At 46.1% G+C, this 26,941-nt stretch overlaps 1 protein-coding gene across 6 annotated transcripts in view; it reads right to left on the bottom strand.

The window, feature by feature from the left end:
- ASTN2 (astrotactin 2) overlaps positions 1–26,941 on the bottom strand; it is a 773,365-nt gene that overhangs the window by 174,345 nt on the left and 572,079 nt on the right. For all 6 annotated transcript variants that reach the window (XM_061604310.1, XM_061604311.1, XM_061604312.1 and 3 more), the window contains one exon: positions 10,256–10,521. In XM_061604310.1, the coding sequence (XP_061460294.1) occupies positions 10,256–10,521 (266 nt within the window). The remainder of the gene's footprint in view (positions 1–10,255; positions 10,522–26,941) is intronic.

Genomic DNA, 26,941 nt, shown 5'->3' with positions numbered 1-26,941 from the left:
GAAAAGGAAGGAAGGAAGGAAGGAAGGAAGGAAGGAAGGAAGGAAAAGGAAGGAAGGAGGGAAGGAAGGAAGGAAGGAAGGGAGGGAGGAAGGAAAAGGAAGGAAGGAAGGAAGGAAGGAAGGAAAAGGAAGGAAGGAAGGAAGGAAGGAAGGAAGGAAGGAAGGAAGGAAGGAAGGAAGGAAGGAAGGAAGGAAGGAAGGAAGGAAGGAAGGAATTCAAATATGTAACCCCCCCCGCAACCTTCTGGATCACTTTGAATGAGAGTCCACGATCCTCCCTAGCTATATGCTTATATAGGCTGAGTGAAACAACTGAGGACGGGCAAGGGCTGTAGCTCAGTGTTAGAGCCTCTGCTTTGCACACAGAAGGTCCCAGGTTCAATCCCTGGCATCTCCGGGAAGGTTGGGAGAGACTCCTTGTCTGAAACCCTGGAGAGTCGCTGGCAGTCAGTATAGACCATACTGAGCTAGATGGACCCAGCGTTCTGACTCCGAATAAGACTGCTTCCTATGTTCCTATGACTCGAAGAGACAGCTTGTGAATGGATGCTCCCTGCTGGCCAGGCCACGTTGTTCATTTGTTTGCTCTAACTTTCATGATAGAGCACCCTGTTTCCTGCCTAGCCATGCTACCAGCAGCCACATGGAATCCAGGCCTGCTTCCGCCAGGAAAACTGCTGCTTTCAAACTCCGTGTGTCTGTTGCCGTGAGGCTCTGGCTCCTCTTGCAAGAGACTCACTCTACGCCTAAGCTCATGCCTGCCTCTCTGCTTCCAGAACTGAGCGGTCACATCTGCGCTAACAGGAAAGCCAGCATCAAGGAAGCAAAAGGCGGCTTGTCTTATTGTCATCTTACTGGCTCCTCACTTGATCCCATTGTCCTCTCTGCTCCTCCAAGACAAAAACACTTTTTTTGTGCACCAGCCTTCCTGTTAACACTCATGAAAAAAAAAGGGGGGGAGGGGAAAGGCTGGATCCTTGCCTCATGCTGGTACTCGGGAGACCTGACTCATATTTCTTTCCACAGTAGTGACCGCGAGTACCTACTGGGGCCCCTTGGATGCCTGTTATGAATTAACCCTGATTGACTCTGAAGTCATAGAGATTGCTCTCAGCCAGAAGAGGACAGATTGCTACGAAGGGTGGATGAGATGCTGCGGAGCCGAGCTAGAGAGGAAAGAAGTGGTGAGAGGAGAAATTAAGATGTCGGGGGGCAAAATAAGGTGTTTTTTTTTAATTAAGGCTAGAGGAAGGAGAAGTAAGAACCAGCTAGAAAATGAGAAAAGGGGTAGTTTTTCAAGCAAACACTTTCATAGGAACATGGGTTTGTAACCAACTAGAACAGCCAGCTGGATCAGGCCAGTGGCCCGTCTAGCCCAGCATCTGTTCTCACAGGGGCCAACCAGAGGCCCGGTAAGAAGCCCGCAAGCAGGACCTAAGCACAAAAGCACTCTCCCCTCCTGCCATTTCTAGCAACTGGCATTCAGAAGCACACTGACTCCGACTGCAGAGCATAGCCATCATGGCTAATAGCCATTGATAGCCATGGATTTGTCTAACCCTTTCTTAAAGCTATCACAATCGGTGGCCATCACTGCCTCTTGTGGGAACAAATCCCATAGCTTAAGTATGCACTTCGTGAAGACGTTTTACTCAAAGTTGACCCACTGAAATTAATAAAATCACGTTAGGCACATTTATCAATGTCAATCTGTCTACTCTGAAATAGGACTAGGACTGGATACAACCCATAGTCAGCTGTTTTATATCAGGATAAGCTGTTCATCCACCTAGGCCAGCACTGTCTTCGCTGACTGGCAAAGGGTGTCTTCAGGTAGGGATATATTCAATTCAGTTCGCATTTCAAGCCAAATTTATCACATTTGCACTTTCCAAAACAATATGGGAACCAAAACACAGCCATCCTTCAAAATTTGCACTTATCCAAATTTTGTGATGGTATTCTCCAACCAAGCAACATTTACAAAAATGCATATCAATATGTTGGTGAAAATGGCATACAAAAATGAATTATATTGGGATAAATTGCTTGCAGAAAATATGTATGTTGGTCAAAACTGCATATGGACATATATTTATTATGAGAAATTCACAGTAAAATGGTTAATAATTTTCATTTTTTTTAAAAAAAATGCAAATTGCTGCAGAAATGTGGAGAACCAAAATTAAGATTAGAAAAATGAGAAATTGAGGGAACCAGAACTGACAGATCCTTCCATCCCTACTCCAGGGTGGCAGGCAGGAGACGTTCCCATGATTGCTATGTGAAGTCCTTCACCTGGGGACGAGGGGGATTTAACCAGGGGTCATCTGCAGGCAGAACATGTTGTCTACCAATAAGTTGTGGTCCAAGATATTAATTCCCTTAAAAACTGGAGTTAAATTATTCTGGAAATGCCTACTAGTTAGTAGTCAGCTAGATTAGATGTTGTGCCATGAAGTCAATTGCGGCGCAAGTGGCCATCTCTATGGGTTGTATCCAACTCATTTCTACTCAGAGGAGACCCATTGAAATTAATGTGCATGGCTAACTAGGGTCCACTTGGAGTAAAATGAAGTTGAATACAATGGGTTGTATCCAATGTGAGTCCTGCTTACCAACAGAGACCAACAGTGAATACATTCCATAATACCCCAAACCTCTCCTCTCATTTGTCTTCCGTATTTCTTCAAGTGAAGGATCTGGATGAACGTTTGGGATCCAAGAACCCAGGCCCTGAAACAAAAGCTGGTGCGGAGAGTTTTGTGAGGAAAAGGAGAAAAGATCTCCTGTTCCCTTAAGCAGGGCTGTAGGCATGAAAACAAACCCATGTTCACAAGGACAGAACCTGGTCTGGGCATGGGCTTGTAATGTCCAACACATAGGGATGGAAGGATCTGTCAATTTCATTCTCAGTTTCTCATTTTTTAAAACTTAAATTCATTTCTGCAGCAATTAGTGATTTTCTAAAAAATCCTCATGAAAAGTCTTCAACATCTTACTGCATATTTCTCCGAATAAACACATTTTTATATGTAGACGAACGCACACATTTTTCCAAGCAAATTATCCTAATATAATGCATTTTTGTATGTTATTTTTAGTAATATATCTATTTTAAGTACATTTCTCCTAAAATATGCAGTTTTGAAAACGCTGTTTGGTTGGAGATAGTAAGAGAAAGTAAGAGAAATTTTCAATTCAGTGTGCTTCATGAATCTACCTATGGCACACTCAGAACTCAGCATCTCTCTAGGTCTAACTAGATACAACTGTTGGAATGTATGAGGTTCAACTCCAACTTGGTGGGTTGAGGCTGCATGGGGTTAAAAAGGGTAGCTAGGGAGGAGACCTCTTCGTTGCTAGGCTATACCTGTCCTTTGATCCTTGCCGTCTCTCCCCTTCCTGCTAGACTGATATGCAAAGGATGTTGATCCCAGTTCTTTCCTGCCTTCCCAGTCCTTCTTCTCTCTCGAGAGGAGAGCAGACATCTTTCCTTTGTCTATCCCTCTCAACCAGCATGAGAGCTGCACTGGGACCACTGCAGACTGCTCCAACATAGCTAGCTAGCTAGATATAGAACTCTTTCCTATCAAGCACGTACTTCCAGAATAAAGTAGTTCTTTCTTATTTCAAAGCTTAAAGTCTCTGTCTGACTAATTTGCAGGGAAGGTAGAATCTTAGCAAAGACACAAAGACACACACACACAAGCTCGCTCAATACTCTCCACTCTGCTACGCAACTCAATAGAATTCCGACAACAACTTCGCTGCACTAAGCTGTTGACTCAGCTATTACTCCCCCCCCCCAACAATTCAGCTTAAGTAAGGCTGGGCAGGCACCCTGCTGCATGGGCTATCACTGCAGGGAGGTGCATGCAGGCAAAGGCTCTGCCTCAACTGTGTCTGTTGAATCTCCCGCCGCATTCGTTTCCTGGCACGAGGCAAAGGCCCCCGTCACCATCCTGTATTCCCCGCAGGGTTGCCAGGTTCATGGCCTGAGAGTGATCCTGTATCTATAGGAGAAGAGAAAATCAGCCAAGTGCAGGTGTTCTTGCAACCCTGTAATGGGAAAAACCACAAGGTGGAATTCTCCCTCCCCCTTGCACAACTTTTAAAGATACAGAAGACCTCTTGGAGGCTGGGCCTGGCTCCCCGTGAGGGAGGGGGGCTGCCTGCTGGAGACACGGGTGCAGGGGGAGGGGGAGAGTCAGGCTGGGAAACAACTGGCTGGTCAGGTTGACTCTCCACAGGGGTATTCAGAGCTTCTGGGGTTGAACTGTCAAAGTCCCGAGCTGGGGCACCTTCTGAGTCTAACTCCCCGCTCGGCCCTTCACCAGCTCTAACATCCCACTCTTATTCCTCCTCCGCTTTATTGTCCATCCACCCCAGTCCAGCAGGGCTCACAACAGGAGAACTGCATCACAAAATTCAGATACACACAGATTTCAAAGGATGGTTGTGTTTCGATTCTCATATCTGAATTCAATAGATTCAGCTTTAAATGTGAACTGAATCAAATCCCCCCCCCCCATCCCTAGAGGTAGATGGAGGAGGGGGGCAGGAGAAGTGTGCATTATTCAAAGTCTCTGTAGCAGAGGATGTTTGTTGTTGCTGTTCAGAGCTTTGGCAAAACACAGTAATTAGGGGATGGTTTCCAGGTGCAAAAGAATGGACACCCCCTTCTCATTTGAGGACCGGTGTGTGTGTTTACTAGAAGGCAGACATGTTGTTGTTATGTGCCTTCAAGTCGATTACGAGTTATGGAGACCCTATGAGTCAGCGACCTCCAATAGCATCTGTCATGAACCACCCTGTTCAGTCTTGTAAGTTCAGGTCTGTGGCTTCCTTTATGGGATCAATCCATCTCTTGTTTGGCCTTCCTCTTTTTCTACTCCCTGCTGTTTTTCCCAACATTATTGTCTTGGAACAGACATCTCCATATTTAACACACAGGCATTCTAGATGACAAGCAGGGTTCTGGGAATGAGGGACAAGCCTGGATTAAGGGACAGACATCACCAGTCCTATGTACCCTGGGAAAAGAGCAGCAAAAGCTCCCATCCTAGATAACGACATGGACTGGAAGCACATCAACGCCATACATTTAAATCACACAACTCCACCCCAAGAATCCTGGGAACTGTAGTTTGCTAAGAGTGCTGGGAACTGAATTGCTGTGAGGGGTAAATTACAGTTCCTAGGATTCTTGGGGGAGAGTTATGTGCTTTAAATGTATAGTGCGTATGCTGCCTAAGAGTTGACAGGAGGGAGGGAGGGCAAGGCTGCTGCCATGGCTAATGGGTGAGAAATAATCCCAACATAGCAACCTCCCCAGGCCAGAGAAGCCTTTCTCTCACCCCTACCCCTGCCTCCTATGACTCCCATAGAGGGTTCCATATGGAAAACCACATGCCAGAATGGAATATTGAAGTGAATTTTCCAGGTAAGATCCATAAGCAGCAAACAAGGAGTCCTGCAATTTCCTTCTCATGGATCTTTCAGGAAGAAAAAAAAAATGTGGGTATTTTCCATCCCCACAGAAGGTTTTCTGCATGTATTTCTCCCCAGGAACTGTTCCAAAAGTGTTCTAGTAAAGGAAAACATGATGTCAGAAGAGGCCCTTCGACTACACCGATTGCTGTCCTTAATGTTTACCCATTGTCTGCTGGCAAACCTCATTCCTTTTCCCACAAAATAAGGGAACATTTTTTTTTGCCCAGGGTGTGACTCGAGTGTTCTCTTGCCCTCTGTCCCATAGCACAAAAACCTGCCTCGCCTCAAGAACCACCCTGCTCCCTGTGCCTGACATGCCCCCTCATACTCCCTCCCACCCACCCACCGCAAGCCGTCTTTTTTTGGCAAATCCTGTCGCCTCCACTCCCACCTCCAGCAGTCCCCATGGCTGAGGCGGACTCTGGGCAAGGCCAGGAGGCTTCTGCAGGGACTAATCAGTCACTGTCGGTTTGGTTTATTCTAGGAGCTGGCTTCCGGCATAAGAGCCAGGAACAGCTCACTTCAAGCTGTGCTGACAGGGACAGAAGCATCACCCTCCATGGACCCCCTCCCAGCTAATGCAGTGAATTAATTCCAGAGAAGGGGATTGGGGAAAGCAATGTCCCAGATGCTAAGGCAGGGATGAGAAACCTCAGGTCTGGGGGTGAACTGTGGCCCTCCAGGGCTCACTAACTGGCTCCCAGAACTCTCTCCAGACCACACCTCTCACTGGCCTGCCTGGAATGCACCCTTGAATTCTGATCATGACTCTAGCTTGTCTGAATGGAGGACAGAGGGGTGCATGAGGGTGTATAGAAAGGAGCCTACTGAATCAAGGTAGAATTCACATGTATTGCTCCACCCACTTTTGCCTCTGGTACCACACACACCTGGTATGTGGCCCTCAGAAGGTTGTCATCTCTTTCTTGCCTCTTTTTCAAACATATACCCAAGGTAAATTACAAATTAATAAAATGGTCCATACTCAGAGAGAAAAATAACCTGAGTTTCAGATCCCCCCCCCAAGTTTCTAGACCTCATTGTTAAGATAAGAAGGGACTGAGATAATGCAAGTGGCTTCTGGTGAAATCATTGAGGCCAGAAAATACTAGGGCTAGGACTTTCAAGAATGTAGATGGTTAACTGCCAGTACTTTGCAAAACTCTATGCTTCCCTCTGCCCCCCCCCATTATCCCCTGGGGCAAAATTGCCCTCTTCTTCTTCTTCAACATCATCCTTTCCAATATACTACTTTCCTTGCAAATAAATTGTAATTTCAAACTCCTTGAAAACCTGGGTCCTAGCAGCAAAATTATGTGAAATTTGGGGAAATGTCAGTATACATGATGACTATGCACAGTTGGAAGCAGGATGCATCTGAATGCCAGATGCTGGAAGCCACAGGAGGGGAGAGTGCTCTTGCGCTCAGGTCCTGCTTGCGGGCTGCTTCCCATGGGCATCTGGTTGGCCACTGTGAGAAGAGGATGATGGACTAGATGGACCACTGGCCGGATCCAGCAGGACTCTTCTTATGTACTTCAGCAGATTTCACTAGAGTGGACAGAGAACACTTTAGAGCTAGGTAGCTATTCGTCCATGTATTTCACAAAAGGGAATGTGGTGCTTCGTGCCTTACAAAAATGTTACTTGTCATGGAAGAATCGCAGGAGGGGAAGGGCTCACACTGTATGAGCCAGCCTGGACCCTGAGGTCTTCATCAGAGGCCCTTCTCTGTGTGTCTCGCCCGAGGGAGGTGCGGAGGATGGACACATGAAAATAGACCTTTTCAGTTGTGGCCCCCCCATCTGTGGAATACTCTTTCCTGGCACCATCCTTGTCAGTCTTTAGGCACTGGTCTAAGACCCTTTTTGTTTATTCAGGCCTTTGGTAATTAAGTTGCGTCCTACGGTGGTGTTATTAGATAAGCATTTTATGTATTTTGCATGGTTCATTGTTTTACATTTTCCTGGATTGAAACTGCTTTTATTTATAGGAATATTTATCTCATTAAGTCAAGTTGAAGCTTTGTATAAAGCGACTGGCAAATGTAAGAAGAAGAAGGCATGAGATTGACTATTTCAGAGAAGAAAAAGGGTCCCAGCAGGATAGATCCGTGGGGAAGGAGAGTAGATCAGCAAGACCTGCACGGAGGCCATACCTCCACTCACTGGGAAACTTCCAGACCTGCAGCTCACCCAACACACCCACAGCTGCTGCAAGCTGGTGCATTCCAAGTGCCTTAATCAAGTGCAGGCTGCAATATTAATAGGTGACTTTAAACAGGGCTGTCTTTTTTGGATGGAGCAACGACAGCCTAGTTTGCAGGAGGCAGAGGCGAGCTGAAATGGTGGGGAAGGGGAGGGAGAAATAGATTCACATGTAATTAACGTTTAAGCTCTTTGAGTGTTCTACAGCGAGGAAGAAGGGCAGCCAAGCAGCTAACCTCAAGACGGGTCACTGAGAAACTTTGCCTTTACCTGTTAGGATAACACTGCCCTCAAGTGGACAGTAAGAGACATCCCAACAGCCTCCCATGGGGTTGTTACGAAAGAAAAATAGAAGAGTCCGTAAAACTAACTGAAGGGGATTTGGGTTGCATAATGCACCCCTGTTAGCTTTAGGCTTCAAAATGTCTAGCAGATTTACGAAAGACCTCTGCCAAAAGGGAAATAAAAACTCCCTCACTCAAGGAATATGAATACAAATATACAGAGATGGATCATAGCTCAGTGGCAGAGCACCTGTTTCACTGGCAGAAAAGTCTCCAAGACTGATCCCTGGCACCTCCCGTTAAAAATAGATAGTGGGTATGGAGAAGGCATCTGCTCAAGACCCTAGAGAGCTGCTGCTGGCCAGATTAGACAATGCTGGGTTAAGTAGACAGTCTGACCTGGTATAATCTTGATGGACCAAAGAACAACTTGGATCAGAAAGTTGCACTTGTATGTCACAATGCAGCCTTGAAAGATGAACCAAAGAGAGAGAGAGAGAAACAGTAAAACAGCCATCTATCACCTATAGAGAGAACTGATCCAGAAGGAGCTCAGCTCTGATCCAAGCACATCACAGAGATATCACCTTTGAGGAGAGGGACATAAGTGCCTGCTCCTTCTTGTTTAGAAGATTTTGAGATGTCGTTCTCTAAAGGCATAAAACCCCTTGTGTTTGCCTGCTGAGATGTTATAAAGAATAAGAAATGTCCACGCAAGTCCCCAATCACACAGAGTCTCTCCCCTTTCTCCACTCCTGCACAAACCTTTGCCAGCAAATGTGCTTTGTGGTGCTTTCGTCATCCAGTCAGTGGAGGCTGGCCCATTAAAGCCAACAGAGCACTGCCCCACCAACCTCAGCCTGCCAGCCCCCATCTGCCTTCTTACCTACCTGCCTGTCACCTTCCTCCTCCTCAGTCTCAGTATTGACCCTTGTAGAACTCAGCAGGGAGGAGAACAAATGGAAATTCTTGGCCTGAATTTCTCTTCCCGGGGTTCCTAGAGGGCACCTCCCACTGGCACGACAGGCAGGGTCTAATCTTCGGATCACCTCACCCAGGGGGAGGAGCCATCCCACCCTCCAGACTGGCTGGAAGAGAAAGGATGACCCCTTGACCCCCAGAAGGAAAACCGTCAGCGTAACCAGACTCAGAAGCCTGAGTATTCCATCACCTTGACATAGCTGAAAACTTGAACATGTTGGACCAAAGGAACAAACTGCCCCGTAGAAACACAACAGAGAACTAGGCAGAAAAAAGAACATGACCATAAAAAAAAAAAAAGGAAAACAGAGTAAAGAGTGCCATGAAATCCCTGGGTAGGCCCTAGCTATCTCCACCACATGTACGGCACTGGCAGGAGCCACTAGAGTCCAGCATGACTAGCCATGGAGCACTGGAACGAAGAGGCAGGAGAATGCCCTTTATTATTTTATTCAGGGGTTGCTAACCTATGGCCCTCCAGATGTTGCTGGACCCCAACTCCCATCATCCCTGACTATTGGCCAGGTTGGGGTTGATAGAAGTTGGTGTCCAACAACATCTGGAGGGCCATAAGAGAGTCACCCCTGTTGTTGTTATTAATAATAGTTGTCATTATTTCAGCTCAGTGGAGGGTGGAGCCTCCTGGGACTTGTAAGGTGGACGGCAGAGAGGCCAGCATTAGGTGGAGCCAGAGCCAATGACAGGCGGCACCACCAAATTCTGACTTTGCCCTCCTCCTCCTCCCTGCTGAGTTCTGCAAGGGCAACATTGAGGAGGAAGCTGACAGCTGGGGACATCCATTGGACTGGATGTAAGTAAGAAGGCAGGCAGGCGGTGGGGGAACCAAAGGTTTTGGGAGATCACCTTTCATTTCTGCTAATGCAGTGGTTCCCAAACTTTTCCCCTCATGGACCACTTGAAAATTGCTGGGTGTTTGGCTGGACCACTTAATGATTTTTGTACCTGCTGTAGCAATTGTAATATTCTCTGTTATTTGCTGTATGATTTTTAACTGCATTTTTATTTGCTTCTTTTTTAATATTGTTTTTATTGTATTCCAGAGAATTTGTATTGCAATATAACAACACAATAAAAGATCCAATAAGCATACAGTTAAAAAACAATATGAACATTTAATGGGATGGATGCACCATCTCCTGTCTTCAACCACAAATCCACAGACACGTCGTGGACCATCCAAATGAAGCTTGTGGACCACTGGTGGTCTGCGGACCACAGTTTGAGGACCCCTTCCCTAATGGACCAGCCTCCCATGTTCCAGCTTACCTCCCGCGTCTCATTGTCCTGGATCAGCGTGTACAGAGGGACCACACGGTTGATTTCCAGGAGGACAGGCATAGGACTCAGCTGCTCTTTGCCTGGGCGCCGACACAAGTGGCAAGTCGAGGGGCAGCGCCCCTTTTCTTCACAGTGGATCTCCACACCTGATATCAGCTGGTCGTCTGACAGCATCTGAGCAGACAGCAGGCCCGAGAGGTAGGTGATGAACGGCATGGACTTCAGCTCCTTCTTGTTACCTATTTCAGTCGTTTCTGGTTTAGGAACAGAGCAGGGACAGGTGGGATGGAACGAGAGGGAACAGAAATAAAGGAGTAAAGTTAAGTCTCAAGATTTTTCTACATTATATATAACAACTGGGACCTGCAACAAAATATCACGCAATGTGGAACACTCCTGTCTAGAGTTCCAGCCAGCCATGCTCTTTTTTTGTATAATCCATTCCATACTCTGTCCCCCCCTCAGTTTTCCATGCTCCCCCCAAAAAACAAAAACACAGCATTCTGTGGCCCCTGACTATACTCAGTTCTCATTGAGCTGTTGTGAGAGATTTATCTTGTAATACTTTTTTTCCTAATTTTGCAAACCTTAAAGATTTCTCCCAAGCATATTGATACCTCCTTCTTGTTTCTGAGAGTTGCCGTGACTAAGCACCTAAGTTCACATTTAGTATATGTGATGCTTCCATCGTGCTCCACTGTGCATTCTGCAAACAGACACATTTCGCACAATTCCATCCTGCACAGAGAAAGGGGAGCTCATTGGAGTGCTCCAAATATGGTTGCAATTGATGGTTGTGCAGGGATGCAGTTGGAGCATTCATTAATAGAGAATAAAATGTGGTGTGTGATTTGTGGGTTTTTTGGGGGGGAGGGGTGCTCTTCCTAGCTCTCACAATTTCTTGGGTTGCTGTGAAACAAAATTGCCAACTCTCTGGATTTGACCCACAGTGGGTCCTGAACTAGAGACCTGAGGAATCTTAGGACAGGAATTCAGTCTTGTAGGCCACTGACCAGCTCTGCCCAAGGGAGGAAACTGAGGGGAGACCAGCCACATCAGGCAAAGACTCCTTCAACAGGCCACACCAGGTTAGGTGACACTGCCTGATTCCTAGCAAAACTCCTGGATCAGGGTGAGCAATTAGAAGATATGTCCTTAATGGCAATATGTATGGGCAAATGGGGAATTCTGAGACAATGCAGTGGGCGCCACTCACAAAATGGCTGCTGTGGGGGCATGGATAACACAAAACTGCTGCCACATCTAAAAGGGCAGAAACAAAATATAGGAACACAAAATGGTACTGGCATGCCCCCTTCCCCAATCAGTGGGAAAAAGGCACTTAGAATCATAGAACAGTAGAGTTGGAAGGGGCCTACAAGGCCATCAAGTCCAACCCCCTGCCCAATGCAGGAATCCAAATTGAATCGTCCCCGACAGGTGGCTGTCCAGCTGCCTCCTGAATGTCTCCAGCGTTAGAGAGCCCACCACCTCCCTAGGTCATTGGTTCCATTGTGATACAGCTCTAACAGTTAGGAAGTTTTTCCTGATGTTCAGCTGAAATTTGGCTTCCTGTAACTTGAGCCCATTATCATGTGTCCTGCATTCTGTGATAATTTAGAAAAAATCCTGGCCCTCCTCTGTGTGGCAACCTTTCAAGTACTTGCTGTAAATCGCTCAGAGAGCTTCAGCTATGGGGCGGCATATAAATAAATAAATAAAAGTACCATCATATCTCCCCACAGTCTTCTCTTATCAAGGCTAAACATGCCCAGTTCTTTCAGTCTCTCCTCACAGGGCTTTATTTCTAGTTCCCTGATCATCCTCATTGCCCTCCTCTGAACTTTTTCCAGTTTGTCTGCATCCTTCTTAAAGTGAAGTGTCCAGAACTGGATACGATACTCAAGATGAGGCCTCACCAATGCTGAATAGAGAGAACTAGTACTTCACACTTCTGTTAATGTAGGCTAAAACAGGATTTGCCTTTTGTGCAGCCACATCATTCTGTTGGCTCATATTCAGCTTGTGATCAACAACAATCCCAAGATCCTTCTCGCATAACGTATTGCTGAGACAAGTATCCCCCATCTGATAGCTGTGCATTTGGCTTCTTTTTCCTAGGTGTAGAACTTTGCACTTATCCCTGTCAAATTTCATTCTGTTGTTTTCAGCCCAATGCTCCAGCCTATCAAGGTCCCTTTGAATTTTGTTTCTGTCTTCCAAGGCATTAGCTATCCCTCTCAATTTTGTATCGTGCAAATTTGATAAGCATTCCCTTCACCTCCTCATCCAAGTCTTTCATAAAAAATGTTGAAGGGCACTGGGCCCAAGACCAAGCTCTGTGGTACCCAGCTCGTTACCTCTCCCCAGTTTGAGGAACCACTGATAAGCACTCTTTGAGTATGATTCTGTCACCAACTGTGGATCCATCTGATAGTTGTTCATCAGTCGCTGACATGCTCCTCACAGAGAGAAACTCTTTGCAACTCCCCATTGTTGAGAACAGGAGGGATGGTGGTTGCCCAGTTCTGGCATCCATTGAAATGTGGGCATGTTTAAGGCGGCATGTTCAATGTTGGAGGGTCCGAACCAGTCCAAACAGTAACTGAGCTCTGTGGATTTTTCAGGGGACGCTTACCGAGACCTTCTGTGGCCCCAACTGGAGGTGCTGCTGAGAATTTTTCTCTTGCCCTATCCTCAGATTCACAGGGGCTGGGGCTGGCAAATGGGAAGTGGATTTGAGTATGGGTGTGAGGAGCCACTTTTGGGGTATCGGGGAACACAATCCCCTTCCATTTTATTATAAATAATCAAAAAAGGTTATATGAATTCACTTCTATCCCGCCTTCTCCACCCAAACTGGAGCATAAGCAATAAAACAAAAGCATTTCTCAGCACTATTAATTATCTGCTGAGATCTGGTTCTTCTATGAATCACTTTGGCTAATGTATCCATTTCTGCCAAATCAAGATGTTTTATTGGGAACACTGCTGTTGAGCTGCTGTCAAAACTTTGCAAACTAATTTTTAAAATAAACAATGTGCCCACAAAAACAACTGAGGAACAGTGATGAGGAGTCTCTTGCAAGGGACATCCTCCATCAACTAGGAGCAACACCTAACCATCTCATCATTCCACGAGGACATTCTCTCTGGTTGCCGCTTCAGAAGACAGAGCACATGCTTTGGACACAGAAGGTTCCAGGTTCAGTTCCCAGCTTCTTGAGGCAGGGTTGGGAGAGACCCTGTCTGAAACCCTAGAGAGCCACTGCCCGTCAATGTTGAGCTAGCTGGACCAACATCTTGTCTTGTCTGTGTTCTCTCTGGGGAAGGGACATAGGTCAATGGTTAAATCCTGGGAATATTCAGGTAGGGCTGGGGAAAACTCCTATCAAACCCTGGAGGCCTACTATTAGTCAAGGTAGCCAATGAGGAGTCAGACAGACCATGATCTGACTCAATATACATCACCTTCTTCACTGTATGTCACATAAGTCAAATCTCATGTCTTCACTAGGGAAGGGCTCAGTCGTACAACATATGATTTGCAGGCAGAAAATTCCAGGTTCATTCTAAGACCAGGAAGTGGGCAAATGAAAGACCTGTGCCTCAGACCGCAGAGAACCACTACCAGTGTCAGAGTGGGCCAGGACTGGGGAACTTGTGCCCCTCCAGATGTTGCTGGACTACAACTCCCATCAGCAATAGCCTTAACGGCCAATGGTCAAGAATGATGGGAGCTGCAGTCCAACATGTTGCAGGTTCCCCACCCCAGAGTAGACAGCACTGGGGTAAATGAATCATAGGTTAGTGAGAACAAATGCCTTGCTTGCACAAAGTCGCAAGATCAGTCCCCAGCGACTGTGGCAAGAAGGCTCTCAAGAAGCTGGGCTGAAGAGGCCCTGGACAACAGCCTTGAGTCAGTCAGAGAGAGAAAAAAAATCTGATGTGGTATAAGTCAAATTTCTATATTTTCCTCTGAGCACTCCCCACACTTTATGGTTCAAGCATGGGGAGACTCTTCTGGTAGAAATAACTCCAAATGGGATGTAGGTTGAGAAAGAACCTCCAGCATCTTGCTTCCAAGCAGTCAATACACTAGCAAATGGGGCAACCTGTGCCCTCCAGGTGTTGTTGGATGACACCTCCAGTTATCCCTTACTATTGGCCATGCTGGACAGAGCAGATAGGAGCTGCAGTTCAACTTTTGGAGGGCCGCAGGTTCCCCCACTCTTACACTAGTTTTATACACTGACCCAGGGAATGTGGTCCACAAGTAAACTGGGCATACTTGTTTGGGAGATGTAGCATGGTTCCCATGCATGCACACACTCCTCCAACAACCAAATGGAAGGCAGACACCACCAGCAAGGGTTTCTTTAGAAGGTTTCAGAAGTTGCCTCAAGGGCTCCCGCATGCAGCGAGATGCAGCAATCCAGCCACAGGATTGCCAGTTAGGAAACAAACAAATAAATAAATGCAGCATCCATTTGTCTAAAGCCTTTGAAGCCTGCTCCCCGAAACCTCGCCACTTTGCCTGGTTGTCAGGGAAAGCCAGGGTAATCGCTGGAAGACCACATGGACACACCAGTCTTTCAAGGGGATTTGAGGTGAGTTACCAAAATAAACAAAACAGGCTTATGAATGATATATATCTCAGTATGCAGGAAGACAGCACGGATTCAAGAAAAAAAGTGTGTGTGGGGGGATGAAATTGTTTACCAAAAGGGATTAAGTGCTCAAAAGGTGGCTCTAGGCTGCTTAAAGGCTCTTAAAATTAGAGCTATACCCCTCCACACAAACACAATAGGTTGCATGTAGCTAAGTCCTACTCCAAGTAGACCCACTTAAATTAATGCAAAGTCTTACTCCAAGTAGACCCATTGAAATTAATGCACTTAGGTTAGACAAGTCTATTAACTTCAATGGGTCTACTCTGCATAGGACTAGCACTGAACACTATCCACTGTTTCTCATGTCTGGCAGAATTATGTGTTTTGGTTTTTTAAAAAACCTCTAGGTATTGTATTGATTTGTTTAGCTGTTTGTATTTTTTAAAAAAGTTTTGTTTTTTAAAAAAACAAACTGTATTGAAACTTACATTCCAGACAGCAATTCTGCAAAAAGAAGTGGTTAACTAGGAGTTGCTATTGTTGCTGCTGGTGGTTTATTTTTTTTTTTATTTTTTTTGGGGGGGGGGTAATGAAAACCAAGTCTGGAATGGGATGAGGAGAGGAATGGGTTAACCCAAGACACCAGTAATAGGACACAGAGCTCCCCCTTTTTTGAATCCCCACACAGCCATGAAGCTCATTGGGTGACCTCAGGCCAGTCACTGCCTCTCAGCCTCAGAGGAAGGCAATGGGAAACCCCCTCTGAATACTGCTTACCATGAAAATCTTACTCGTAGGGTCGCCATAAGTCAGAATCGACTTGAAGGCAGTTCATTTCCATTTTCATGAGCAGGCGCTGCAAACCAAAATGAAACTTGGGCTATGGGAACTGGGTAATGACTAGCTTTCCAATGATATTCTACAGCCACAAATTCAAGGCAGGAAGAATGAGAGCTGAAGCTGGATCCTGCACACGGGGGGAAAAAGATGCTTTTGAAGGCTGAAATCCAATACATGTCTACTCAGAAGTAAGCTCTGCTGGGTTCAATAGGACTAACTCCCAGGTAAGCGTGTATTGGATTGCAGCCTAAGACTGCTTTGGCTTTGTGCTTGGGAAAACAGGCTTTTGCGTCCTCTGGAAGACATGGAACCACAATGTCCAATGGTAGCTATTTCATTTAAGCAGAGCTTGGAAAAGTTACTTTTTTGAACTGCAACTCCCATCAGCCCCAGTCAGCATGGCCACTGGATTGTGGTGATGGGAGTTGTAGTTCAAAAAAGTAACTTTTCCAAGCTCTGCATTTAAGTAATGTTTGCATTTCTAGCCTGCTTGTTCCCTAACGGATTGAGATCAAGTATGACAGCACATCATACAAGCCCAGTGCGAGCAGCCCACCAGATTAGGCACTGGTCAAGGGCCCCAAGGGCTGGAAGCTCCCCCCACTCCCAGCTGCACTAACATTCACCACCATCACTGCTGGGCCCCAGATACATTTCGGTGGCAAATGGCAGTGCTGGTTCTGAATGGAAGCCAAGCTTTTTTAAAAACAAAACGCACATACACAAATCTCCTAGCCCACCCACCCCTCCAGGTGCCTCTAAACTGTGGCTATCTTACAGGAGGTATTCCAGTGCACACCACAGACTGAAACACTCTGTCACCTTGGCACAACAAAGCATTTAAACAACTTATGTGTTTAGGAAAGTGATGGGGAAATGCAAGTAAAAGTGTGGGATGATTGAATGCTTAACAGGAAGTATAATCCTCCACCTCAACCAAATCAGAATGAATGCTCAATAAAGACCAGACTTTTGGGTGCATACACACCAAATGTTTAAAGCACATGAGAAATGGAAATGGATTGCCTTCAAGTAGATTCCGACTTATGGCAACTCTATGACTAGGGTTTTCATGATAAGCGGTATTCAGAGGTGGTTTACTATTGCCTTCCTCTGAGGCTGAGAGGCAGTGACTGGCCCCAGGTCACCCATGGCTGTGTGGGGATTCGAACCCTGGTCTCTCAGTTTGTAGTCCAACACTCTAACTACTACACCGCTCATGAGTTCTCCTCAAAGAATCCTGGGAACTGTGATATGTTAAGGGTGCTGGAAATTGTAGCCCTGTGAGGGGTGAACTACTCTTCCCAGGATTCTTTGGGAGAACCCACATGCTTTAAGTGTATGGTGTGCACGGAGTCTGTGGCTAGCCTCATGTAAGCTTTGGACAAGTGAGTCAATAAATAGGTCTTCTGGAGGAGCTCAACAAATCTTACAATTTGAACTTTCAGGACAGTCCTTTTCTGTTTATGGGCTTGGGATAACCCACATTGTCAGTTTGCACATGTGAACAAACCTTTATAGAGACATGGGAATGCAGAATACCAGGAAGGGGCATAACTGTAAATGCCTCCTTGTGTAACAGTTCTGTTTACAGGAGTATTCTTTTGGATGAAAAGTGGAGTCAGCATGCAGATGTGAGGGTACTTCTTGCTTTCAAGGTACAAGATATAATCACCATTTAAAAAAACAGCATTAAACTTCACAACATGGACAAAGATCCCTGCATGGGAAAGCAAAAGCCTGTACTATTTTAAGCACCTATGTGTATGCAACTTTCACATGTAATGACATGGCAGATATAGTGTTATGAGTGCAGGGGCATTAGTCTGGATGTCATCTTTGGGTCCCATTCAAGTCTGTGATTTTATATATATATATGAGATTCTGTAGCAGAACTGCTGAAGTGGTCAAGCCAGTCATTTTGTTAAGTACATGGCCTGCTAAGCATCTTTTTACAAAGCTAATAAGATGGCCAAGTACAGGTGTACTGCCACAGAAAAGACTGGCGGCTATACATTTGAAGCACATTAAGGGTGTTAAGGATGCTGAGAACTGTAGCTTTGTGAGAGGTAAACTACAGTTCCCAGGAATACTTTTTTTTTGGGGGGGAGTGCTTTAAATGTATAGTGTGTACACAGCCACAGTGTTTCGAGAACGGAGGGTAGGGCTACTATGGATAGAAAAGCAGGCTGGGGAAGAGTCTTGTTGGAAAGACAGAGGCTTGACTTGTTCTCTGTGCTGAAACTACAACTGCTATTTTGGAAAGCCCCCTAGAAACCCAATGGGGGAGCAAGATCTGTTGGGTTGCTAATGCTGTGAACTCAGCCTGTATATATGTGTAAATAAAACCATATATTGCAAAGAGACGGCGGTCACCGGTGCTCCTCATGCTAAGGAAATCCAACCCAGGGAACATGCTGCCACCTCTGATGTCTCCCGCTGCTTGGAGATGGGAGACATGCAACACTATATACATGAAGCATCCGTACCTAAATATTGAACTTTTTCAGCTAGGGCTTACTGTGCTTTAAAATCTGTTTTGTTTTTTCCTCCTGTGACTTTCTGCTGCCCTCCAGTGGAGTTATGGAGCGATGGCTCCTGGTGAGGGGAGGGGGGGCTGTAGAGGGTGGGAGGAGGATGAACAAAATATAATTTCCTTCACAGACCCTGAGACACCCCCCCCCAAAAAAAAACCAAAAAAACCCCCACCCTGGCATTGTTTGCAGTCCCAAGAAAAGCAAATGTCTCTGAAAGCTGTGCTGAGCACAGGATCCAAAACAGTGGCTAAGCCTTGTAACTCTTCCGTGCTTGAGGAAACCACATCCAACACAAATATTTGGTGAGATCTCGGCTCAGCGACAAAAGGCGTCTCACAGCAGGGGGAAAGGAGCGTTTCTGCTACTGCTGCTCCATCCCCAAGGCAAATGAGGTACATAATTTGAGACTTATTTTCCAATTGAACTTAAGGGGAAAGGACTTTCCAGTGTAGCTGGAAATCAGTGGCATTGCTCCACCCCCTCCACCCTCCTCTGTGAAGCATTTGTTGCAACTTTTCTTCTTATTAAAACAAAAAACAAAGGAAGAAAAACCTAGTAGGACAGATGTAGATTTAATTGAATAAATGTGCACGCGGTGCTTAAAAACAAAAACACGTACATCTGAAGCACAGGGAAAGAGGCCAGACTGACTAGTAATCCGATGTTTTATTTGCTGGGCGGTGCATCAACCAAGTGAGAGCAATTGTGGTGCATCATAGTTAATTGCTGTATTTAGCTAAGCTCTGTTCAAGTGGACCCATTAAAGTAAATGGACCTGAGTTGGCCATGTACATTAATTTCAATGGGTTCGACAGTGCTTTTTCGGTAAAAAATGAGGTGTTCGTACTCATACCTTGGTAAAAGTGCTGCAGGTAGGTCTCGGGGGGAAAAAAGGCTGGCACGGGCAACAAGAACTGCCCATGTACTCTATACTAGGGAGTATTATAAAAAACAAACCAACAGTCCTGGGTTTGAGCAGATATAACAATGGATGCAACCCACTGAAATTAATGGTTAGCCATATCCACTAATTTTGATGGGTCCACTCTGAATTGGACTATTAGCACACCTAAGGGTGTGTTTGTTTGCTTATTGTTACAATATTTATATCCCACCTTTCCTCCAAGGAGCTCAAGGTAACGTACATGTTTCTCCCCCTCCTCATTTTATGCTCACAACAACCCTGGGAGGTAGATCAGGCTGAGAAACAGTGACTGTCAGAAGGTCCTGCAGTACAAACGTCATGACTGAGTGGGGGGTTGAACCCTGGAATCCTACGTCCTAGTACACCACACTGGCTCATATGCATAAATTATCAGATTAGGACCAGGCAGACCCAGATTTCTCTTTTCGGCTATGAAGCGTATTGGGTGACACTGAGCCAATCACGATCCCTTGGCCTTTCTCTCAACCTACTAGGGTTGTTTTGAGGATTTTTTGGGGGGGAGGGGGGATGGATGAGTGGTGCACGGTGCATACCTGCATTCACACGTGCATCTCCAGCCTTGCCCACCAATGATACAGAGCCCGCCGCCTGCCCCCGAACAGATTATAGCCTCCAGCACAGACTCCCCACTCCTGCTTTATGCCTTGTGATTTAAAAAGCCTTCAGGGTGGCTTGAGACATCCCCTGAAAACACAATTAACACAGGACAAGGAATAATGAGCTCAAGTTACAGGAACCCAGATTAACTGTGACAGCGGTACAACAATAGAAGCAATTACCTAGGGAGGTGGTGGGCTCTCTGACACTGGAGGCGTTCAAGAGGCAGTTGGACCACCACTTCTCCGGTATGCTTTAATTTGGATTCCTGCATTGAGCAGGGGGTGCCTGATGGCCTTATAGGCCCCTTCCAACTCTATGGTTCTATGATTTTATGAAAACATTGATTAAAAGCACTACATTGTGCAGCAGAAAACAGCACAATAAGAACAGCAAAAAGAGCAGGGCGGAAAGCCAAATACAAGAAACTTTAAATTTTGTTAAAAACATGTCTACTGTCTAAAAAAGGAGAACAAGATAGCACCAGGCAAGCATGTCTGTGCAGAGAGCTACACAGTTTGGGTGTCACCACGGAGAAGGCCCTCTCTCTGGTTGTTATCCACTTAGCCTCAGAAGGAGTGTGTGTGCGTGTGCGCACGCACATCTCTCTCTCTGTTGCGCTGCAGCCAACTCAGAAGGGACAGGAAAGGGGGAGGCATGACTTTCAGGCACCTCCACAGCCAGAAGAAGCAGAGTTGGGGATTGTTGTGTCTGAGCAGGATCGTGCGGGAGGGGGGCAGCCTGCTCTCCAGCCAGTTCCCATGAGTAACGCCCTTTCCGAGGAGCCGAGCGCACCGCCCCCAGTTGATGCAGAGGACTTGTGGGGGGAAGCTTCAGAGTCAGTGCCAGCTCCTCCTTTACCAAGCAGTTCCCAGGAGGATTCCAGTGTGGCACCGCCCCCTGACCTTGAGCCCGTTGCTCGGGAGCAGGTGTCTTCAGATGAGCTGTTGGATGCGTGTCCCCTGTCTCCTCGTTCCCGTCGCCGTGAGAAATGGATAGGGCAAAGACAGGAATTATGAAGGAGTCAGAGATTACATTCGAAAACATTTCCTATATAAGCCTGCCGCTCCCAGTGGGGGGTCGCTGAGTCAACTTCCTTCACACGCTGCAGAGCATGTCTAGAGTATAGTTAGGGACTCTAGTGAGTTAGCGTAGGGTTTCCTATGAAGCACAATGCCTTGGATGTATCCACTACTCTAATAAAACAAGATTTACTTGCACACACACTCCAGACTCATTATTTCGGCTCTGGACGGGACACTCACTCTCTCTGTCTCTCTCTCTGTCTCTCTCTCAGAAGTCAGGACTGAAGGGCAACCAAAGGATACAGGGCCATGCCAGACCTCAGGCAAGGTTCAGCTGAAACAGAAAACCCTTTATACTCCTTCTTGCTTGGGCGGATTCAAAGGGTAGCCTGAGAGGGTGAAGCTGGTGACCAGGGCCTGATGGCACTTCGCTGAGAAGTTTACATCTGCAGTTCAGTGGCTCACCACATGGGGGAGCCACCTTGACACCAAGCGGAACCTGAGTGAGGGTGGAAAGGGAGCTTCTTTGAGTAGGTGTTTTTAAAGGACTGTCTCAACTTCCCACTGGCCCAACACATAGGGCAGGGCACACCCTCAACTTGGTTTTTGCTCCAGATGGAGGAAGGGGTGGTCTGGAGATGGGGTGGTGGTGGATGTCACCCCACTGTCATGGTCAGACCACTTCCAGGTGAAGTTTAGATTTGTAGCTCCGATCCTTCCCTGCAGGGGTGGTGGACAGATTAAGATGGTCCACCCATGGAGCCTAATGAAATCCACAGGGTTCCGGAATGCCCTGGGGGAGTTCACAGTAGATAGAGTCGGTGACCCTGCTGAAGCCCTTGTCACATTGTGGAACAGCGAGGCACGTTGGGCTCTTGACACGGTTGTCCTCGAGCGCCCTCTCCGGCACTGTGGAGCCCGGCTTGCACCTTGGTACACCAGTGAGCTAAGGGCAATGAAACAGGCTGGACGATGGCTAGAGCTCAAGTGGCGAAAGATGTGCTGTGAGGCTGATCGGGCACAAGTAAAACATCATAACCATGCCTACTGTGTGGCGGTGAGGGTGGCGAAGAAGGTCCACTTTTCTGCCTCCATCGCATCCTCAAGTAGCCGTCCAATGGAGCTTTTCCGTATTGTCAAGAGTCTGTTGACATCAACTCCAGGAAATGACGCTTTCGACCCTTTGGAGGCCCACTGTGAATTGTTTGCAAGGGACTTTGAGGGTAAAGTTGCTCGCCTCCGTAACAGTCTTGATGCCCCATCCACATCTACTGTAGTCCCCAATAAGGTGTCCAGTGCAACACCTGCTGCAACTTCTTAGGAATGGTTTCAGTTGATGTGGCCTGATGACGTGGACAATGTGCTTGAGTTGATGCGGCCAGCAACGTGTCCTCTCGACCCTTGCCCTTCTTGGCTTATTAAAGCTTGCAGAGGGGGGTTGACCGAGTGGATCCAGGGTGTGTGCAATGCTTCATTGCGAGAGGGAGTGGTTCCAGCCACCTTGCAAGAGGCGATGACCCAACCACTCCTGAAAAAGCCCACCCTGGACCCATTGGTTTGTGACAACTACCGCCCCATTGCAAATACCCTCTTTTTAGGGAAGGTGATTGAGAGGGTTGTGGCTCAGCAATTGTAAGTACTCTTGAATGAAACAGATTATCTTGACCCATCCCAGTCTGGGTTCAGGCCTGGTTATGCGACTCAATCAGCCTTGGTCGCCCTGATGGATGACATTTATCGGGAGAAGGACAGGAGGAGTGCAACCCTGTTATTCTTACTGGATCACTCAGCGGCTTTTGATATCATTGACCATGGTATCCTTCTGGGCCAACTTGGTGAGATAGGTATTGGAGGCACTGTTTTACAGTGGTTCCGATCTTATATCCAATGTCATTCTCAGATAATAGCATTGGGTGATTGTCTTTCAGCCCCCTGGCAGTTGTGCTGTGGGGTGCCGCAGGGTACCATCTTGTCCCCCATGCTATTTAACATCTATATGAAGCCCTTGGGAGTGGTCATCAGGAGATTTGGAGTGAGGTGTCAGCAGTTATTTCTCCATAACATCTGAATCTGGACAGGCAGTGCAAGCCCTTGACTGCTGCCTGGACTCAGTGGTGGACTGGATGAGGGCCAATACACTGAGATTGAATCCTAGCAAGACGGAGGCACTGTGGGTTGGTGGTTCCTGAGTTCAGATAATTGGTCAGTTGCCTGCTTTGGATGGGGTCGTATTCCCTCTGAAAGAGCAGGTTCGTAGTCTGGGGGTGCTCCTGGACCCATCTTTGTCGCTAGAGGCCCAGGTAACCTCAGTGGCTAGGAGTGCCTTTTACCAGCTTCGGATGGTAAGACAACTGCAGCCGTTTTGGGAACGGGATAGCCTGACCACTGTTGTCCGCACACTGGTAACTTCCAGGCTAGATTACTGTAATGTGCTGCATGTGGGGCTGCCCTTGAGGTTGGTCTGGAAGTTGCAGCTGGTGCAAAATGTGGCAGAGAGACTGCTCACTGGGGCAGGGTATCACCAACATGTCATCCTGCTGCTGAAAGAATTGCACTGGCTGCCCATTTGCTACTGGGCCAAGTTTGGTTCTAGTTTTGGTATACAAAGCCCTATACAGCTTGGGACCAGGATACCTGAAAGACCACCTTATCCCATATACCCAGTTGATCACTGCGCTCTGCAGGTGAGGGCCTCAGAAGGTCTGTTCTGCACAACATAGGAAACAGACCTTTAGTGTGCTGGCACCTACCCTGTGGAATTCCACCACTTAAATATTAGACAGGCACCATCTCTGTTATCTTTTCAGCACCTATTGAAGACTTTCCTCTTTCAACAAGCCTTTTAAATTGAGACCTATCCCAGTCTGCATCTGTGTTGGAATTGCTTTTTAATATGTTCTTAAACTTTCTTTTTAAAAATGTTTTTAATCTTAGAATATGTTTTGATAGCTTTTTTTAAGTAATGGTTTTGAAGATGTTTTGGTTGCATGTGTTTTAAAGTTTGTTTTTATGATGTTTTAATGTTTTAGTGCTTTTGTTTGCCGCCCTGGGTTCTTGCTGGGAGGAAGGGCGGGATATAAATCAAATAACAATAACAATAATAATGAAGACATTTTAATTGTTTTTAGGAGGGTTTTTTTTTAAAAAAAACAAAAGTTTTAATTGTATTCTATTATTGATGAGTTCACCAACATGGGCAAGGAAGGGTGGGGTATATATTTGACAGACAGACAGATAGATGGCAAATCAGCTGATGGACAGGTTGTATTTGGGAAGGCAATCCAGATAAGATCAGGATTAAAGGATTTCCCACCGCCAGATCCTCCTTTCTCCCAATACATATTTTTGTGCAAATGCTGGAGGATGTGAGAACTCTAGGGATTTAGGGTAGAGAATACAGACTCCAGCAAAAGCATTCAAAGGTGTTTCCAAGAACCAGACTGAATCTTTGTGTGACGGATTCAAAGTCACAAATGCTAAATTTAGCAAAAATAAATAGAAATGAAATAAAAAAAAATGTTTCCGAGTCATAACAAGAGCCTGGCAGCACAGTCTGGACAGACTTGACCAAACCAGACTGGGAAAGCCTTTCAACATGGACTACTAAAGCTCTGCTGAAGGGGAAAGTGAGGTCACTTTTACAAGGTGCTAGTTCCTTTGGAGACCCACAAGACATATGTGGTGACTTTACTGCCTTGCCTGCTGGTTAGCAAACGCAATGTGTGCTTATTAATATTTGGATCACAGCCCTGCTCAACTTATGATTCCTGTTGGTTGGGGCTGTTCGGTATTATAAAAATACACACAGAAATAGGAACTAATTTGGTTGGTCCTATTTCTTAGCAGAGATATAAAAATACAAGCAGCAGAATGAGATGTAAACCAGGCCCATCTTTCTCTATATAAATAACAGCAGACACAATCCTTTAGGTAAAAGAAAAGAATGTTTACTCACAACCTCTTCACGTGTTCAGAAGAAGATAGACTCTAGCTTAGAAGAAAGAAAAATACAGAAGTCCCAGTCCATCTTGGTGTTTGTATTGATGCTCTTAGAGAGAGCATCTGTGCCATGCAGCCTCTCTCAATGGTAGGAAGATCAGCAAAAAGAGAATATTCAAAAATCCCCCAGGACAAAGGAGGCCGAAGTCAGGTAAGTAACCCCCACTCATTAGGAAGTTACATCATGGTAAAACAGGTACATGGGATATTCCCCAAATATCCCTTAAAGTGACCATGCAACATTTGCCTATTCCAACAGGGGCCACACTTGCTACTGTGCTGCCCCCCCAAAAGTTTCATCAAAGAGCAGCAGTATTTGAATGCTACCGGTATCCTAATTAGCAAAGCAAAGTGTTGGGACACACACACCAGCTTGGAGCTTCCCAGAGCCTTAGGCACACCTCCTAGCCAGCTCACGGACAAGCAGGTGGCTTGTGGTTTATTAAGGCACCCTTTCATAGAATCATATAATAGTAGAGTTGGAAGGGGCCTATAAGGCCATTGAGTCCAACCCCCTGCTCAATGCAGGAATCCAAATCAAAGCATTCCCGAAAGATGGCTGCCCAGCTGCCTCTTGAAGACCTCCAGTGTCAGAGAGCCCACTATCTCTCTAGGTAATTGATTCCATTGTCGTATGTCTCTAACAGGAAGTTTTTTTCCTGATGTCCAGTCGAAATCAGGCTTCCTGCAACTTGAGCCCATTATTCCGTGTCCTCCGCTCTGGGACGATCGAGAAGAGATCTCGGACCTCCTCTATGTGACAACCTTTCATGTACTTGAAGAGTGCTATCCTATCTCCCCTCAGTCTTCTCTTCTCCAGGCTAACCATGCCCAGTTCTTTCAGTCTCTCCTCATAGGGCTTTATTTCCAGTCCCCTGATCATCTTTGTTGCCCTCCTCTGAACCCGTTCCATTTTGTCTGCATCCTTCTTGAAGTGCAGAGACCAGTCTCTCTCTGAATCACCACTTCAGTAGGGCAGGGTGACCCAACACCTTCACTGCCAGCTCTTTCATTCTCTTATATAAATGGGAATCCCCCATTATCCCAGTAAGTAGTAAACAGTAGTCTCATCACTACTATTTAAGTTCAAAAACGGCTCATGACATCGGTGAAGATATTATTTTTTTAAGAAAAGGAATATATGAAATGAATTATTCCAACTCCCTCCTTCCCAATCTATTTTAATCTTAATTGGGCATGTTTTTCTCGGACCAAATCAGTTTTGGCTGCCCAGATATATGACTTGTATCAAGAGCAGGACAGGGGGAGTGAGATTCTGCTTCTGCATCTCTCAATGGCTTTTGACTGTGGTGTCCTCCTGAACTGGCTTTGTGGGGTGGGTGGGGGCATTGTTTCACAGTGATTCTGCTAACTACAGGGCCGTGTCCAGAGAACAACAATGGGAGATTGCACCTCAGCCATATGATCCTTGCGCTATGATGTGCTGCAAGGCACCCTCTTATCTCAAATGCTGTTTCACATCAACATGAATCCATTGGGGGTGGCCATCAGGGAGTTTGGGGGCACAGTGTTAAGCACTTTTGCTGATGACACACAGCTCTGTTTCAGGGTCTTGTATTAACATTCAAAGTCCTTAACATCTTGGGTCCAGGATACATGAAGGACCGCCTGACTCTTTAGATCACAACCTAATCATCGAGGTCTCAGACACATGGCCTATTGTGGCCCTAATTCTGTGGAACTCCCTCCCACCTGAGGGCACAGTGTTGAACTTCCGGCATCTGGTGAAAACCTTTGTATTCCAGCTGGCATTTTAAGTAAGTTTACTGATTTTATGGTTAGTTTTAATGGATTTCATTTTACTGCAACTTTTAAACCTTTATTAAATACTATTACTACTACTACTACTACTACTACTACTACTACTACTACTACTAATAATAATAATAATAATGAAGACAAGGGATCAACAGAAGCCCTGAAATAGTATAAAATGCCAGTTTTCCTGCTTTCCTAACAAGTCAGGCAACTGAGGTTACGCCCATACCAGCATATCTAACTTCATTCAATTTTGGTCTGCCTGTTTCCTATGCTGGCTGTGTCAATGTATTGCATGAAAATGTGCAGCAGTGGGAAGCATCCTGTGAGTGAACCAG

Source organism: Rhineura floridana, chromosome 20 (genome assembly GCF_030035675.1).
Source record: "Rhineura floridana isolate rRhiFlo1 chromosome 20, rRhiFlo1.hap2, whole genome shotgun sequence".
Taxonomy (NCBI): Eukaryota; Metazoa; Chordata; class Lepidosauria; order Squamata; family Rhineuridae; genus Rhineura; species Rhineura floridana.
This window is presented reverse-complemented; position numbering and strand designations above follow the sequence as displayed.